The sequence below is a fragment of the Pyrenophora tritici-repentis genome, chromosome 6, assembly GCF_003171515.1.
Source record: "Pyrenophora tritici-repentis strain M4 chromosome 6, whole genome shotgun sequence".
In the NCBI taxonomy this organism is placed as follows: Eukaryota; Fungi; Ascomycota; class Dothideomycetes; order Pleosporales; family Pleosporaceae; genus Pyrenophora; species Pyrenophora tritici-repentis.
Genome location: NC_089395.1, coordinates 1,753,690 through 1,770,672, shown reverse-complemented (window position 1 = coordinate 1,770,672; position 16,983 = coordinate 1,753,690). Strand labels below are relative to the sequence as shown.

Sequence of the window (16,983 nt, the reverse complement as noted above, 5' to 3'; positions counted from 1 at the left end):
TGAACACCTTAGTCTACAACATCACTCTGTTCTTAACCGCAGATTTTAAGCTGATGGATCTGCTCAACACTACGTACTCAATCTTGTATAACGTCCAGCGGCTCTTATTGCCCGTGTAGCTGCCGCAAACAGCAGGATTATGCGATGTCGCCACCCTAGTCAGTACCTAGAGCTTTAGCGACCAAGAGAAATCGGACCCCGCACGGACATAGTGCCAGTATTGAAGATGACATAATACTCTTGGCAGTGGGTCACCGTCAATACATGTGGCTGTGCTTCATATCAGCTAGATTCGGTAAGCGTCTATATTATGCTTGTACTAAATCGGCTTATCAATGCACGAAGCTAGAAAATCTTGAGCAGAACTACACGACCAGATGTAAGTCCTAGACAAGCCATGTCCTCGAATACTGCGGTCGAACCTGGTCGATACTCTGGCGGAAGCCATAGAAAACGTTGCTGGTTGCGAAATATCCACTGATCCTGCACTTGAACGTAGAAGGACTGCAGCTGCGGCCTTGCGAGCGATGTCACAACAGGAGTTTGAGGCAAAGAAATATCGCCTCTGTCAGTGCGAAGTACCTGGCCATCTGGCGAGAAATTGACATAAGCGGTGTGAACAGAAGGGCTTTCCAGCGTGCTGCGACACGTCCCTGTCGCCGCCTCCCACAGCCGTACTGTCTTGTCGTCGGATGCCGACGCGACCAGCTGCCCGTCTGGCGAGAAGGCCACCGCCCTGACATAGTCAGAATGGCCCTCCAGCGTGCTGCGACACGTCCCTGTCGCCGCCTCCCACAGCCGTACTGTGCTGTCCCAGGATGCCGACGCGACCAGCTGCCCGTCTGGCGAGAAGGCCACCGCCCTGATATAGGAGGAATGGCCCTCCAGCGTGCTGCGACACGTCCCTGTCGCCGCCTCCCACAGCTGTACTGTCTTGTCGTTGGATGCTGACGCGACCAGCTGCCCGTCTGGCGAGAAGGCCACCGCCGTGACATAGTCAGAATGGCCCTCCAGCGTGCTGCGACACGTCCCTGTCGCCGCATCCCACAGCCGTACTGTCTTGTCGTCGGATGCTGACGCGACCAGCTGCCCGTCTGGCGAGAAGGCCACCGCCGTGACTCTGGAGGAATGGCCCTCTAGCGTGCTGCGACACGTCCCTGTCGCCGCCTCCCACAGCTGTACTGTCTTGTCGTCGGATGCTGACGCAACCAGCTGCCCGTCTGGCGAGAAGGCCACCGCCGTGACATAGTCAGAATGGCCCTCCAGCGTGCTGCGACACGTCCCTGTCGCCGCATCCCACAGCCGTACTGTCTTGTCGTTGGATGCTGACGCGACCAGCTGCCCGTCTGGCGAGAAGGCCACCGCCCTGATATAGGAGAAATGGCCCTCCAGCGTGCTGCGACACGTCCCTGTCGCCGCCTCCCACAGCCGTACTGTCTTGTCGTTGGATGCCGACGCGACCAGCTGCCCGTCTGGCGAGAAGGCCACCGCCCTGACATAGTCAGAATGGCCCTCCAGCGTGCTGCGACATGCGTCCCAGTCTGCTTCTTTCATAGACAGCATCTTGATCTTTTCTGGCACTTGGTCTACAAATGTTTGTCGTATCAGGCTCCTCTCTGGTGCGAACACTAGCGCGGAGCAATAGAGCTGCAGCGGCGCATCTGTAAGTACTGAATAGAACCGCAGCACGGACCGCTTGGCGTCATGAAGAAAGGCTGAAACTAGCTTTGCAGATGGCTACGTGTCACGTTAGCAGGGTAGTATAGGGGTGTCTTGCAAAGATCTTACGCTGGCAAGTGCCTGAAGGCTGTTGAGCAAGTCAACGCATCTGCTCGATTCTCTTATTAGGCTCATGGCCTCAAGCCAATGGAGAAAGTGCTTCTGCAGAAAGAGGTGCGTTGCGTCTCCGTCCGCCATACCTTGCCCGCCCTGCTTGAGATGATCAACCCAGTAGCGACACGCATATTGTAGATCAGGTGACAGACTGCCAGCAACTGTCTGCTCATCTATCTCGTCCCTCAGCACTCCAGGGCCTGAGAGGCCGCACATGTCCTGACGAAGACCGCTAGATCCAGACATAAGCTCAAGGCAGCGAGATGCAAGCTTCTGGTGTGTGCTTTTCTCATCCACCCAAAACAGGCTCTTTCCTTGTTTCTGGGGGTTGACAAGGAACTCGCGAAAGGACAAGTGCAAGAGGCGAACAGGCGCGTCCTTGTTGTTAGGAACACTAAGAACGGAGTGCAAAGAGTCAAGTCGACACTGAATCTCTTCTTGTGGAACTTGAAGCAGCCGGGCAAGCGAGACAGCAGGGAGTGGGCTTTCAAGCACAACAATACTGCCGACAACTTCTCGGAAAGCCTGAAGCCACGTCTCCCTCTCGTCTTCCTCCTGCTCACTAACCAGCTGATCGAGCACAGGGAGGTACGTCCGATCTAGCTGCGAAAAGGTTGCCTTCTGATACTGCAGGACCTTGTTCAGAAAAGCCGTAGGACTGCTTCCTTTGCTGCCAACATACCGACATACGGTGGCAGCGTAGATGAACAGCGGCACAGCCAGCTCAACCAGCGCGAGGATCTGTTGTTGCGCTGGCCAGTCTGAGGCTAGCATGCGCTCTTTTCGTATTATACCAAGCTCATGCTCTAGGAAAAGACGGATGTCATGTTCAATCGTGCTCCTTGGTACCTCGTGGAGGACTAGATCTTGGTACGTGCCGTTCGCCATCTCCTTAAAGCCCAGGCGGATGTGGAGCTCTGGTCGACTAGTGACCACGATCCGTAGCGGCACTGGGCGAAGGTCTTTTGTCCGAGCGAGAAGCTGGAGGATCGCCCGAATATCTGCTTCGCGTTCACATTCGTCTAGCGCGTCGATCACGACAACTCGCGCCGAGACCCGCGGACGAGTCTGCTTTATCCCTAGAAGTGGCTGCAGGATCAGCTTCTCGAACTGGTCTTTTAGAGCCTTGTTTGAGATAGCCGGGTCCTCGTCGAGCGTCTTCCTAATACCTTGCAGCATGCCTGGCTCACAGGCGACTAGATCAGTGGCGATGGTAGTAAAGAACCGTGAGGCCTTGCCACGCTCGCCTTCACCTCTCTTGAAGAAGAAGCTTGCTCCTAGCTGACCGTGATCGGCAAATGACTCTGCAATTGTCCGCGCAATCGTAGACTTTCCCGTGCCTGCCATGCCGCTCAACCAGAATATGGACTTGCCATCCTTGTTGTTCGCCCATGTTGTGATCTCGTCTAGCAGCTCGGTGCGGGTGTTCGGTAGGCATCGTGCGTTGTGCTCTTCGTTGTAGGAATTGAAGGAGGCGCCTATCGCGATAGGCAGTCTGGCTAGGTCTAGCTTCTGGTCTATGTTGAACACAACGACTCTGTACAGTTAGTGAGAAGCTGGTCTGCGCACGACAGATCTGGGTACAGAAGCTTACGTCTGATCGACCTGCAATGCCAAGCTGAATGTCTGCTCGTATCCTTCCAAGTTTAAAACAATCTTGTCCACCTGCTTACTCGTGAACGGCCATTTGAGCGCACGGAAGCCGAACCGGCTCATAGTCTTGCGAGTTTTTCCCGGATCTAATTTTGCTTCTAGTTTCTTTAGCTCCTCTAGGCACTGTTCGAGCGAGCTAAACAGGCCCTGAGTGGTAGGGAGCCGCGTCTTGTCTTCGCTGTTGAGAAGCTGCTTAATCTTCTCCAGGATGTGGGCGATGTCGCTGACCTTTCTCCGCACACGCTCGATATCATCCTTCGCGTCCTTGACAGCCACGGAGTACTGGTAGCAGAGCGAGGCGATCTTGGCGGATATGTCAATTACCGCGATGACGCTTGCTGCGCCCGAAAGGCCGTCCATGATGTGAGGTCTGCGACGGAGATGAGGTAAATCGATCGATCGCGGTTCGCGTGATTGTAGGCTGGCCCAGCAGCGAGGCCGCTGTCAGGCTGAGAGCAGTCCTGCGATCCATCGTCGTCTGCGTAAGGCTGAGAGGGCTGACATATCTAAGCGCTGCTGCACTGCAGGCGGCGCGGGGCCGAGAAGGCTTCGGACACGTTGCCAAGGGAGATGGGCACTGGGAACAAAGAGCCACAATTATTTTTAGAGTCTCACCTTAATTAGGTGTAGTCTGTGGCGCATCAAAGATTACATAACTACGCATTCGTATTATAAAATACGCCTAATCTGTTCCTCAACTTGAAGGCACGGAGAAACTCTCGGAATAAGGCTGTAAGGCTGCCGATCGCGACGAGGCTCAGAATGTAAAATCCCTATAATCACGACTCTCTTTTCAGTCCTCCGAAATATAGATTGGTACCCTCAGGACCCAAGATACAGGGGTAGGAAGAAAGGCGGGGTTTGAAGAGGGCCAACAAAATGATCGACAGCGTTAACCATGTCGTAAGAATCTCGCCCTCGAGCTAGTATAAGAATGATAAGATGCTATAGAACTGGTTCCTACGTTGTTAGGACGAGGCTCTTGCGATAGAACGATATTTGGAGTTCTGAGTGCAAAAGTGTCTCGGGTCCCTGTGTGTCTCGCTTCGCAGTGGGTGACGTTAATTTAGAAGCCCGCCAGAAGACCTTCTTATCAAATCTGTTGCACGTATAGGTTTAACACGGGATCAACGTGCACTCACGGAGTTAGATGACGCACAACAGGAGGCATTGCGAAACGACTCTGCACTTGCAGTCCTTCAGAAGGAGCGAGAAACCTACAAAGGACAGCTTTATGACCAAGGCTTTTAACCACTCGTGAAGGGACAAGGAACAGATATTTACAAGAAATACAGGGAGACGAAGCGAAAGATCGCCAGTATAAACTAGAAATTGTATAGAGAACGATTAAATTCTGCTATCCGCAAATCCTATAAATCAATCAATATAATCGAGATAGCAAGGCAACTTAGTGGGAAGGCAGCAACTGAAGTTCTGACGCTCCCAGCCGTTGAGTTTGAACTTTAGGAGCGAGCCACTATCGCAGGCATGCTCTTTAAGCCGGCTTAGGATGATAAAGCCCGGGTACGATTCGTGCGAACCTTGGCTAGATTATGTTATAAACAAGAAAATCAGCAGCTAAAGGCATTTAAGCGAAAGAAGGTGGGACTGATCTTATATGAAGCTGATGGCTCATCTTTCTCGAATAAGCGAAAGAAGTGCATCGATGCTTTTGAGAAGCGCCTACTAAACTAGGTCTGCGAGATTGTGAAAGAAGAGGTTAACGCACTATAGCCTGTTAAAGAAGTCTTGGAGGTACGCTTCGGGCAGCTGTACCCAACTGTGCTCTCTTATCCGGTGTGCCTTATCTGCATAGGGAATGAAGAGTTCTCGTACGAACGGATGATTCGACATATCCCACGAAAGGATGTCCTGAAGAAGCATGTAGAGACTTATTTCCGACTCCCTGAGCTTCAGTCAGAGTTTCTATGCCGCCATCCTAGTTGCTCTGATATGCTAGATGACATAATGCATTTTAAGAGGCATGCGTTTGATATCCACGGAGTGTCTCATTACTACACCTGTAACTCTCTCTAGTAGAATGCATCAACGCCAATGATGCTGCTATATTTCTGCCGTCACGACCAGGCAGCTACTATGGCCCCTGCTGTTTATCTCGAGTATACCTGAGTGACTGCGCCGCAGAGAAGACGTGCTCGAGCCTACTACACCACCCCTGTCAGCATCGGCTCGTGCACACTATCACGGGCACCACTGATACAGGGTAACGGCATAGCCGGCTCGGCGTTTTAAAAATCGTACCCTGTCTTCACCGAAGGTGAGTATCTAGCTATAAATTATAAGCTCATTGCTTTCCCAACAGTCTTGCTCACTAGCTGCCCACACCTCTCTTCTCTCTCGCTCCGAGGCATCTTCGTGCCGCATTTCCTCGCCAACTATGGATGCAAAGCTTCATACCACACGTCCTCTACAAGATACTAAAAGAGGAACATCAGACTGGACGCCAGAAGAGGATCATATTATCATGAAGCTGCGGAGCCAGAGGTGGTCATGGGGAAGAATTGGTCTCAGATTAGAGGGACGAAGCTCTTCCTCATGCCAGGATCGTTATGCGTATCTCAAGAGTCAGAGAAGAAGATGGTTTGCATACGGGTATGTACAACTTCTGTATAACAAGCCTGCACTACACATATGTAGCTATCGCTGACTTAACATAGTTTGCAACCTAGGCCGCTGAAAGTGTATCCGCCGAAACTATCTCCAGCTCAGACTAGCACCTTAGCTTTTGACGAAGGCATGAGGAAGAAGCTTGATGATAATCTAAAGCAAGAGATGTGGCTTCTACCGGTGGAGGTGCAGAATTGGATGACTATGCAAAGTTGGTTGACTGCACAAAGTTCGCTGACTGCAGCTTCAAGTCTCTTCAGGCCTTCACGATGACAACGCTTGTAAAAATTAAAGATAGCTAACTAATTACACTACCTCTACTTCAAGAATCTCTATTCTTCTTAGTCAAACCCTTTCTTAATAGTGAAAAAGAATGGCAATTTGTACGTCCATCTCTTCTAGAAGTTCGAGCTTAGTTATGAGTTAGTCAATTTGAAAAACTGCTGCATGCCAAGATACTTGCAAGTGCTGCGAGTTGGTTGGAATCAAATGGGTCACCAACCAGCCTTCAATCTGAGGAATTGATGGATCGGTCCATACGCCGGGTGCTTGGGTTGACTGAGCAACAGCGCCACACAGTCCAGGAGCCAACGACATACGTGAGGCTAAACCGTTGAGCCACCCACGTTATCGCAAAATCGGTTCACCAAGCACGACAGTAAGCACTACAGGCACGGTGACTACGGGAGTGAAGTAGTTTCCGGTCTTCCGACCGGATGTTCCGAAATACTAGCCTTCAACGCCAATGAGAAAAGTAGAAGGTCAAAGCTAACGCTGGATGTACCGGAATGCTAAGTTTCATCGCCAATAAAGTAGAGAGAACCTCACAAGCTAGCACCGGATGCGCCGAAACAATAGTCTACAGCCCATTGCAAAAACGCCCTCACTGTTTGCGCAAGCGACTCTTGTGAAAGACCCTTATCGCCCTAGGATACCCCTTGCTACATCAGCCAATCGTTACATACCAAGATCTGCTAGCCCAAACCAAGCTAGAATGCACCCACAAGACACATTTTCCTTTGTGATCAAGTGTACTGGAATAGTTACAATGTGTTTCTTATGCTATAGAGCCCCACGATGCCTTATGAATAGCTGATTATCTAGCAATAGCAGCACGTCTATAACATGGCACACCACCGTACAGGTTCTGCTTCGTCTGCTTCGTCTGCTTCCTGTGCTTCCTCTGTTGCCTACTGTTCTAAGACTCCCAGGGAAGACGTGAAGTTAGGGTGATCATCTCTTAATGCTTGCCGGCGCTGCTGTACACGCTGCATCGCACAAGACCCATTATTTGTTCATATAATTAGCACACTGCGAATTATGTTGCGTTTTTGAGCTGTCTAGTCTGAAACAAGGTACCTCTAAAGCTACCCACATCACGTCTGAAACAGAAGAGCAGGAACTTGTTCAGACAGACAGCTGACGATTCAATTGAAGTCTACATCCATCACTCTTCATTCGTAGAAACCGACTGCGTGTCGTCCGTGCTCAGCTCCTCCAGAAACCCCTGCTCACTATCTACCGATATTATTCTCTTTTGAATTGGCCACTAGCACTTGCCAAGCCTTCGAGAAGAGGTGCCACACGTGGCTTGTGACATGCTTGAAACGTTGAAGAAGTCAGCCACTGGCTCTTGAATAGGTATGGTAGGTCTACCGTATACGTAGCTATACAGAGAAGACGACGCTCGTACGATTAGAACTCTACTATATGCGTAGCTATATAGAGGAGGGCCTAATTAAGCAGCTCGCCTTATCACTCTGTCGTACAATCTATCTATCGTGCGCTCTACTACGCGCTCTATCGTACGATAGAATCTCTAAGCCTTGCACGCTCTATTGTACGCTAAAACTGCTAAGCCTCACGCGCTCTTCTCCCCCTCTCTCTTCTTTCTCTCTCTATAATAGACGACCCGTACGATAAACTATTAAGGATTATACACGTCTCTAAGACAGTCCTGCGTATAGAAGTAGACATAGACCTTCTCTACGACTATCCCCGTACGAACCCCTCCTAATAAGACTAAACGTCGTACGCAGTATACATCCTCTAAGACATGCGCAAGTTACGTTAAGAAGTGTATACACTGCGCAACAACAAAGACTTTAAGGGCTAGGCAGAGCAAGACTTTAATAACCTCCCTCGCGCGATAAGAAGAGAGCTTCTGCTCGCTTTTGCAGAGCATAGGTTTTATCCTACAGGCAAGGCAAATCGTACGCAAGGTTAAAAGCTAGAGGATATTGCTGCTTTGTAAGGAGGAATTTAAGGAGTGCAGAGAAGAAGGAAAAAGGAAAAAGTTGCTAACTTAGTGTTAGAATAAATAGATCGTACAAGCGATTACGTGATTGCTCAGATTGCTCGGGTATATAGAGGACACCTGTTGTCTCTCATATAATGAGTTATCCTTCACACAACAACCTGTTTGCTAGCTTAATCTGCTCGTACGCCTGCGGGCGTACGATACCTATACTAAGTTAACCGACATCTATTGTTATTATTAACTTTAACTAAAACTATTAGATAGTCAACTATCTAGAGACTAGCGACTTATTTCTTGAAAGAGATATTATAGTTATCCTACCTAAGATGCTTAATATTGTCTAATATCAGCGCAACGTATATAGATAGCCTAAACTTAAAGTCTTCAGGTTGTATTGAGAATCGCGCAGCGCTTCTACAGATCTAAACGGAAGTAGCATTTTTGTCCGTAACGCAATCGTCCATAGATCCTACCAAGACCACTCACAGTATGTGACTAGTCACGTTTCGCGCAGATTATAGGTTATAGCCATTGTAGCAAAGTACCCGCTTAGATTGCGGCAACGTGAACTCACTGTTATTGCTAGTTATACTCGTGATGCAAGTGAAATAGACGCTGTTCACCAAATTAGTCAACTTGTCTCGTTGATACGATGCCGAAAGAAAATTAAGCACTTGATACACTCCGGCGTCTGAATTAAAGTAACTTAGACAGATTGAACGTGAGCGGTGCTGTAGCTGCTGCCTCTCCATCATCAATAATCTAAGGCTCCCAAACATGCACCTAAGACTTCGCAGAGTATTCTGGACTGCCCGTCGCTCCTTGTACTTATTGAGAATCTGCATATAAGCTTAGTATACACTCTTTAGCTGTAAATCCAAAGGATAGATATGATTACATTACACATTCCTCAGAAGTGAAGGTCTTTTAGGCAGTTGAACGCTAGGTAAACCGACAAGTACGTACGGTGCTCCATCTTCGGCGACGAATTAGTCTTCCAAATAGGCAAGTCGGACCACCTCCTCATAACAAGGGGAGAAATTTTGCCTTCAAGACGCCGAACGACATGTCTCTCCACCAAGTGGTGACGTTTGCTTCGAACACCTTCTGACAGATCTACACAATCTCACATAAGCGTTATAGGATATATCATTAGGCTTCAGACTGACCTTATAGATAGCAATAAGCCCATCCAAAGCAGCTTGATGTAGTTAATGTCACCGGATCTCTCTATGAAACATGACAGAGGACTTTAGCAGGTATGACTACAACGAATACAAGTACAAACTAGCTGTTCGCATGCCTAGTGAGAGTGGTTTGAAGAAGGGAGACTGGAAGCGAAGGTTGGACATTGGGGTGGCTTCTTGAAACTGGTGCTCGAGAGGTTGGCTAGTGGGGAGATGAAACGGTGAATTCAAGTGTTGCGACCCTAGCAGGCGAGGCCATATGGGTGGGAAGTGCCGCCGCGTCGCATGTTACCATTTGATGATGGCTGAGGTCGATGGAAGACCGGCATACGGGTGTTTATGACGGAAAACGTGGAAGGGTGAATGCGGGGCTTATTACGGTCAGCGAAGCGACAGTGATGGACGGTTCGCTTCATGAGAGGTTCTACAGCAGTTAGTACCGTTCTATCAAACGCAGGGGGCTTGGCGGTTGATTGGAACCGAGACATATGCCGGGACGAATCCGGCTGGCACTGAGCATGGCGTACCCAAATGGCTAATTGACACATTCAATTCCTCCGCCTATCTCTACCTCCATCTCTCCCGCTCGCATCTCTATACGTCTGCAATCCAACTCATCGTCCTTGAACCCTGTAAGCCTATGCGACTTCTCGAAGCATCGACCCCTTACCGCAGGACGCGTATGCGCCTCATATACTATGTTTGACTTGAACTCCGCTGATAATCTGATATCGATTGGCCTTGTCGATTGCAAAGGCGTTCTCAGACTCCTGCGCTTATCTCCGTGCGAAATTCGCAATGTTCTATAGGCTGTCCAATCTCATTGCACCCTCAATATTGCGTTCACCTACATCCGTTGATCGTAATTTACGCGTTAGATCTTTGATAGGTTCCATGATTCCGCGCTTCATTCCAGCTAAGCAGAAAGCGGGAAGACACAGCAACTGTGTCGCTGTACAGGCCTGTCCGCAGTCAGATTGCCCCACAAAGATGACCAGGACATACCAGAAAAATCCCCTGGCGAAGACTATTGTCTGTCCTACTTTCGGCAAGCAATATGCTGTAGATAACGATCGCTCCACACAGCTGACATGACCCCGCGATTGCGTTGGTGATGATAAAGACGGTCAACAATCGCTCATATCCCCATCCGTCTTGTCCCGATCCGGAATTGACACGATCTTCTTGCCGTGCACGTGAAATTGCTGAGGATAGGATTGATGCTACTGCAAGGAGACAAAGTGGCTCCGAGTCGTAATCAAAGTACCCACTGCTGCTTCTGTTCGGATTAGTCAAGAGTAGGATTGGAGTCATGTTCCCTACCTCATACGATATACGATCATCGGGGTCGTCAGGACAGTAATCATGTATGCCAACCATATAGCCCAGGGTGGAAACATCAAAATACGAAGGATTCGGCCGAGCTAGTTGTCCCACATATTAGTAGTGCCTGAAGAATTTACTTGGATCATCTTACATTCGTGCCGGTGAGAACCTGGAGGTTGCATCGTACAGCCATGTCGACCCAGTACATGTCGCCTTTTGAGCCAAGTGCGAATCCGATTGCAGTTATACCAGCTATGGACACACCTGCGTGGGAAAAGCCGAAAAAAGTTGCCAGAACTCTCTCCCAGAAGAAAGAGTGCCCTAACCTCTCGTGTGTCCCATTCGTTTTGTAAGGCTGGGCATCGCGATATATGAGCACCACGCTCAGCAGGAGTCCAACTGAAAAGCAGATAGTAAAGCCGATAAGGAGAGAAGCCATGTCGAAGAGAAGGGACCTGTACAGCATCTGCGCAGGAAGACACCTTACTTTTGTACTAGATTCCGGAATATATAAGCCTCACTTGTTGAGCACGTTCGCTGTAAGTGTTCAAGCCCCGGCACCAACAGGCGTGTCGCATGCATGAGGCATGGATGATGTCTCGTGGCCCTCTGGTATGGGTGTTTACAGGAGTGGAAGAACGGAGAAGGCTGTACAATGTGCTGCGGTGCTTCACCTCCACTGTGCCTGACCCCACACCACTCAGGGCAGCTTCCCATTTGAAGCAGCACATAGTAACGCCGCATGAAACCTTACGTGTACTGATCGCGCATCCTATAGGCTTTCATGAAGCTTGGAACCTATGTTATCATATCCCCTGCCGCTGAACTAGAGCGCTGGCGGCATCATGATGATGCCCAACAGTGGCTAGCTGGCGCTGTCCATTGATTGCTGCAGGAGGGAAATGATATAACCAATCGCTTGAGTGGCATACTGCCCGAAGTCAGACAGGCCTGTACAGTCTCATATACTCAAGGACACAGCAATTACCGATTGGCGAAGTGTTCGGGGGTTTTCCACGAGGAGGAGAGAGGAAGGCGGATGCTACTTAGGCACGAGTAGCGTGCGCTATCACAGCGCACAGATGAGCGGACATGCAAGGTGATGCTAGACATCAGCTGAGCAGTAACAAGCGGAATATAAAGGGGCCTCTTCCCTTAAGTCTCCGAGATCAATCACTCCTCCACTTCCCAGAACATCCTCCCTTTCAAACCCCAGAAAACGCCTCTGCTGTCTCAAAATGAGTTCTCAAGAAACCATCGAAGATCCGACATTATACCAGCACATGGTGCGTGTATCGATGCTAGACTGATGTGATCCGTTGCTAAGCGTACTAGCTCCTTGCCAATGAATTTGATGACTCAATTGAAGTGGCTGAAATAGAGGACAACCCGCATTCTATTCGATCCGCTATTCGTACTTCAGAGTCGCCTTTAGGATGCAAGGAGGTCTCTCGAGATGACGAAGAAGACAAGGGGCGTAAGAGAGGCCAGCCAGGTCACACGGCAGATTCAGCCCCGCACTCTAAGCTTGGTATGTCTGCATGAAAAGTCTAAGAACCTAGTTAATAGAGTGTGTTTCGATAGAGATGGTGCTGTTGTTAGTTACTCAGCTCGACTCGCACGTCACTCAACTAAAGGAACGTGTGGAGGTGACGGCGGACAGCATCGAACACATCATGAAACGCCTAGAGGAGCTGGAAAATGACTTGACAAACGGTGCACGCAAAAAGGAAGACCCGACTCAGATATGTCAACAAGAAAAGGGTATTCTGAAGAGAGTAAAGGAGGAGAGAGACGACGGACATCAGATTGTGGACTGTACACGATGCAGGAATAAGAGAGCACGTGTAACTTGGGAAAACTAGTAGTAATTAGCTGGAGTGAGCGAGACATGACGATGCTAGGGTACACACACTTTATTAATCTCATCTGTTGCTGGGTTGATTCCTTTTCTGAAGACTTTAATCATCATGTCGTGTAATTAGCTAATTAATTTATTTAGTCACATGAATGGCGGAACGTGAGGATAGTAAGCTTGCGCCCTACAATCCTCTCCGCGACTAAGCAATATCTTCGGGAATCCAGCACTGTTTAGCTTGGCTGCCCTTTAAGTTCGAGTACTCTCCAAAGATGTCAATTAGTATCACCGTGAATGACGCGTTGGATCTTACTTGTCGAAGTTGCGGAAATGCAACGAAAACAATCATCTTCGTTAAATTACCTGCACTTGGGCTTGGGCACTCGACCTGGAGAGAAGGGAGATAGACATGGTGGTTTATATGTGTATCTGGCACTGGGAATCGTCTGTCTTTCTCAATAATATCGTCCTCACCGCTTCTTCGCGAGCGATTGAAGTGGGATAGCAATATACGAACGGGCGTGGGGGGCGGCAAGCGAGAGCTGGCATGGCGAACGGTCGGCGGGCAGACAGTGTTGGTGACATGATTTGGTTTGATGGGTGGTGAGTGACAGGCTTACACGCGTCTTTGGTCAGTTGGAATTCGGCGCAAAGTCAGAAAATGTTCAACACAATTGTTCTGCGACATATTCTAGAAGTGTAAAGTTTTAACCTCCATCCCGAGTTTGCGAATCCATTTGAAAGACATTTTCCCTCCTAAACACCATTGATTTCGTGTGAAGTCGATGAGAAAGTCCTACAATTTGTGCTTTGCAAGCTGTATGGTGTCACATTTCGGCCTCAAGAGCTATAAAGACCTCCTCTGCACTCTCAAATCGACGCTCACAGCAGCATCCCGCGATAACGTCTTTGAACTGCACACCTGAGAGGCTTGGAAATTCATTTTGCTGCAACCGCACTTCCACATCGTTCTCATATTCAAATCTCTTCATATCCTGGGGCACTGGGCCTTGATGGAAAGGATATTGGCCAGTATTGATAATGTAGAGAAGGACGCCTAGACTGAAGACATCGACTTTTGGCGTGTTGAAGTCTGTCAAATGTGGGTCGAAAAATGGGGGATCAGGGAGCAGATGCCCGTTCAACTCTAGTTCACGGCAACTAGAGCCCCCAAAGTCGGCAAGAAGCAAGCTGCCCTCATGAACAAGAAAGTTATTAGGGCATACATTGCGGTGGACAATGCCTTTTTTGTGGACGTGAGCGAGGGCTTCAGCGGCCTGGAGGCTCCACTTCTTTCGCAAAGCGTTGTCGATTTTGCTGTTGTCCGTGTCGATTTTGCTATTGTCCCTATCGATGTACAATTGAAGGTCTCCATGATCTGCCTCGCTGAGTAACAGGCCGTCGTCTGTGTGGGTTCCGTAGTACCTGATGAGCTAAGGTTAGGTTTGCACGCTTGTAGATATGGGAACATACTGAACGATTCTGGGATGGTCTCCTAGCCTTTCTAGAAGTTGCCTTTCTACGACGAAAGCATTCTTGATCTCAGCCTGAAATTTTTCGCTGCCTCCGGTCCGTGGCGATTTGCAAATCAAGCCTTGTTTCACACGATAGACAACGGCTGTGCGCCCTTTCTCACTTATTATATCCATGACGATGCAATGGAGTTGTGAGTACAAGAGTCACTGGCAGAAGACGAACGCTGAATAAATAGTTCAATTAAGGGTTGGCCTAGGTACCGGTATCGTAGCGGCTTGGCATGTCGTAGCGGCTGTGTAACCCATGTACAACTATGCGAACCACCCCATATCCAACAACTACCCAACAACTGACGTTTTGGTAGCGATTTGAGTTGCAGGCATAAACAAGACCCGCCATGAGAGCGACAACTTGTCACGTCAATTATTTGCAGTCCTGTAGGCTGTTAGCAAGACAACTAACTATTCGCACTCCAGGCAACAGACTTAGGGCTGGCGACAGTTAGGTTGGCCACATTTCCCCTCATTCCTCCCGGAACCGGCGAAATGCTCGGAAGTCTGGTGACCAGGCTTGCCCTTGTCAGGGCAGGGGGAGATAGCTCCCTTTTCTATTACCGTATCGCCACAGCCGTAATACCTAGTGTTCGAGACGTATTGCGTGCACATCTTGGCGAGGGAAATATATTTGATGATGGTTCTGTAGCGGAAGAAGTGAGAACTGGGCAGCGATAATAGTCTGAGTGTAGATAATTCACGTTTATGTCACCGCAGGTAGAGGGTATTTATATTGAATGTTGAAGCCTTAAGCTTGATTTGCTTGGACAGTTGGATAGCTACAGACCGGTCAAGAAGTTGATCCCCTTGCCAGCAAGTGCTTCGGTCGGGAAAATTGCTCACCTCCATGTGGGTTAGTGGGCGTCGCTAGATTAGGACTACTGCCCCGTATTGTGCTACTGGGCTGACGCATGTACGAACACATAACAATGCATTGCAGTGCGCCATGCCGATTGGTGGGTCTTGAAAGACGGGCCAGCGAATTGAAACCGCAGTGGAAACCGCAGTGGAAACCGCAGAGGAGAGCTGACCTAGCAGCGTACGCAACTTCGAGTTCGCTTTACCCTCGTCATCGACAGGGGAAGATAGCAAGAAAAAAGCAATATTGATTCTGCCTATTTTGACCTAGATCCAAACATCCCTCATTTCAAGTCGTGAAAAAACTGGTAGCGGGTATGACTGCTGTGGCTACTTCGAGTTGGACGAGGTGTCGGCACCCGTGCCATGACAGGCACCGCAATCGTAATCCCCTTGTTTGCCAGTGCCGCTGCAGATGGGACACTTATCCGACATATGGATTGCGTTTGGTGATCTACGACTTTGTTAGCATTGTGAAAGACATCGAGGCATGAGAGATTACTTCGCGGGCGGCAGGGCGGGAGTGTTGAAGCGGCGCTGATACTCAATGCCCAAACGATCGTAGGAAGATTATCGCGAAAACGATTACTTGGATTCAAAAAAGTATCTGGGGCGACTGGACCTTTTTAATCGTTTCTTGGTTGCTCCTAGACATCAAACGTGGCCCAGTCGGCTGACCGGGTATTAGCTGGCTCAGCTGTTACCTGATTTCCCAGCGCTCCGCCCAACCACCAACTTCCCATCTATATATATCAAAAATGTCGTACAATTTGAATCAACAACTGAACTGCCAGAGTTGCAACAGCTTACGTATCAATGCCGGAACATTATGCGATCTTACTCAAGCCTTACAATCGCTACAAATGATTGTCGCCAACATCCAGCCCTTAATTAGAGTTCTGCAGCCTCTGACGAACAATCTCCAGCGTTTCTCATCAGAATTCACTCCCACTTTTGTGAACGATAATGACGGTATCGAAAGCGACCCTGAAGATAATGGCACGGTCGAGCTTGGTGTTACTGACAGCCCCTATCGGAGCACTGACCGCATTGCATCAACGATGTTTGACTGTCCTCACCCAGACTGCTGCAAGCAGAGCACGTACGGCAAATCCAGCAGTCTTGCCCGGCACTTTGGCGAACGTAAGACTCGCTCAAATTTTTCTCGCGATTATAGACATTACGTACTTGTGCTAATGAGGATGTATTGTGCAGACATTGAATGCGACGAGAAGTGTCTCCTATGTGGAGCGTCAAGCACTACCGTTCGAACCTGGCTGACTCATTTTGCTAAGTGCAACAATAAAACTGGCAACCCGAGACTATCCGATGCATTGACTAGAAAGAAAGAAATAGTCAAGAACAGAAAACTGGAGCTCGACAATGCATGTCAGAATAAGATGAAAGCATCCGATAAAATTGACGGAAACGGCGGCGGAAAGCGTAAGGCTGAAGCTGCAGGTTTACCACCACAAAGGCAACAGTTTAGCATAGGAAGTATTGACTTGAAGTCGAATACGAAGCACAGATCTGTTGCAATGGGTATGATTGTTCTCCAATTGGTTTCATGGTACTAAAATGAGCAGTAGAGTCGAAAGCCACCGCATGTGACGATAATCATCAGTGGAATGGATACAGCAACCAATTCTCTTTTTCAGATGGTCATATTTCTGGCATTCCTATTGAGAGCAATAGTGTTGTTCCGGAGGGTAGGCAGTGGCCGTCTCGAGCAGGTGTGTTTTATGGACAGACCGTAGACTGGGGTAACACTCAGCTTATGGCTCCGTATGCAAGCGAACAGTCTCTTCATGACTTCAATAACGCGCACCTCTCGTAGGATAGATTCCCGTT

At 49.0% G+C, this 16,983-nt stretch overlaps 6 protein-coding genes across 6 annotated transcripts; 2 read left to right on the top strand and 4 right to left on the bottom strand.

The window, feature by feature from the left end:
- Positions 1–345: 345 nt before the first annotated feature.
- PtrM4_118940 (WD40 repeat protein) lies at positions 346–3,846 on the bottom strand (the record flags this gene model as incomplete). The annotated part of the gene is made up of 3 exons (XM_066108338.1): positions 346–1,737; positions 1,789–3,370; positions 3,428–3,846. 3 exons carry the CDS (start codon positions 3,844–3,846, stop codon positions 346–348), a joined length of 3,393 nt encoding a protein of 1,130 aa, XP_065961523.1.
- Positions 3,847–10,880: 7,034 nt separating this feature from the next.
- PtrM4_118930 (uncharacterized protein) lies at positions 10,881–11,326 on the bottom strand (the record flags this gene model as incomplete). The annotated part of the gene is made up of 2 exons (XM_066108337.1): positions 10,881–10,985; positions 11,039–11,326. 2 exons carry the CDS (start codon positions 11,324–11,326, stop codon positions 10,881–10,883), a joined length of 393 nt encoding a protein of 130 aa, XP_065961522.1.
- A 799-nt stretch (positions 11,327–12,125) lies between these two features.
- On the top strand, positions 12,126–12,752 carry PtrM4_118920 (uncharacterized protein; the record flags this gene model as incomplete). Its single annotated transcript, XM_001935208.2, has 3 exons — positions 12,126–12,173; positions 12,223–12,418; positions 12,472–12,752. 3 exons carry the CDS (start codon positions 12,126–12,128, stop codon positions 12,750–12,752), a joined length of 525 nt encoding a protein of 174 aa, XP_001935243.2.
- An 820-nt stretch (positions 12,753–13,572) lies between these two features.
- Positions 13,573–14,394, bottom strand: PtrM4_118910 (SPS1, Serine-threonine protein kinase; the record flags this gene model as incomplete). The annotated part of the gene is made up of 2 exons (XM_001935207.1): positions 13,573–14,170; positions 14,219–14,394. The coding sequence occupies 2 exons, from the start codon at positions 14,392–14,394 to the stop codon at positions 13,573–13,575; spliced, it is 774 nt and encodes a 257-aa protein (XP_001935242.1).
- A 312-nt stretch (positions 14,395–14,706) lies between these two features.
- On the bottom strand, positions 14,707–14,886 carry PtrM4_118900 (uncharacterized protein; the record flags this gene model as incomplete). Its single annotated transcript, XM_066108336.1, has 1 exon — positions 14,707–14,886. One exon carries the CDS (start codon positions 14,884–14,886, stop codon positions 14,707–14,709), a length of 180 nt encoding a protein of 59 aa, XP_065961521.1.
- Positions 14,887–15,890: 1,004 nt separating this feature from the next.
- Positions 15,891–16,969, top strand: PtrM4_118890 (uncharacterized protein; the record flags this gene model as incomplete). Its single annotated transcript, XM_066108335.1, has 3 exons — positions 15,891–16,275; positions 16,348–16,674; positions 16,719–16,969. The coding sequence occupies 3 exons, from the start codon at positions 15,891–15,893 to the stop codon at positions 16,967–16,969; spliced, it is 963 nt and encodes a 320-aa protein (XP_065961520.1).
- Positions 16,970–16,983: the final 14 nt, after the last annotated feature.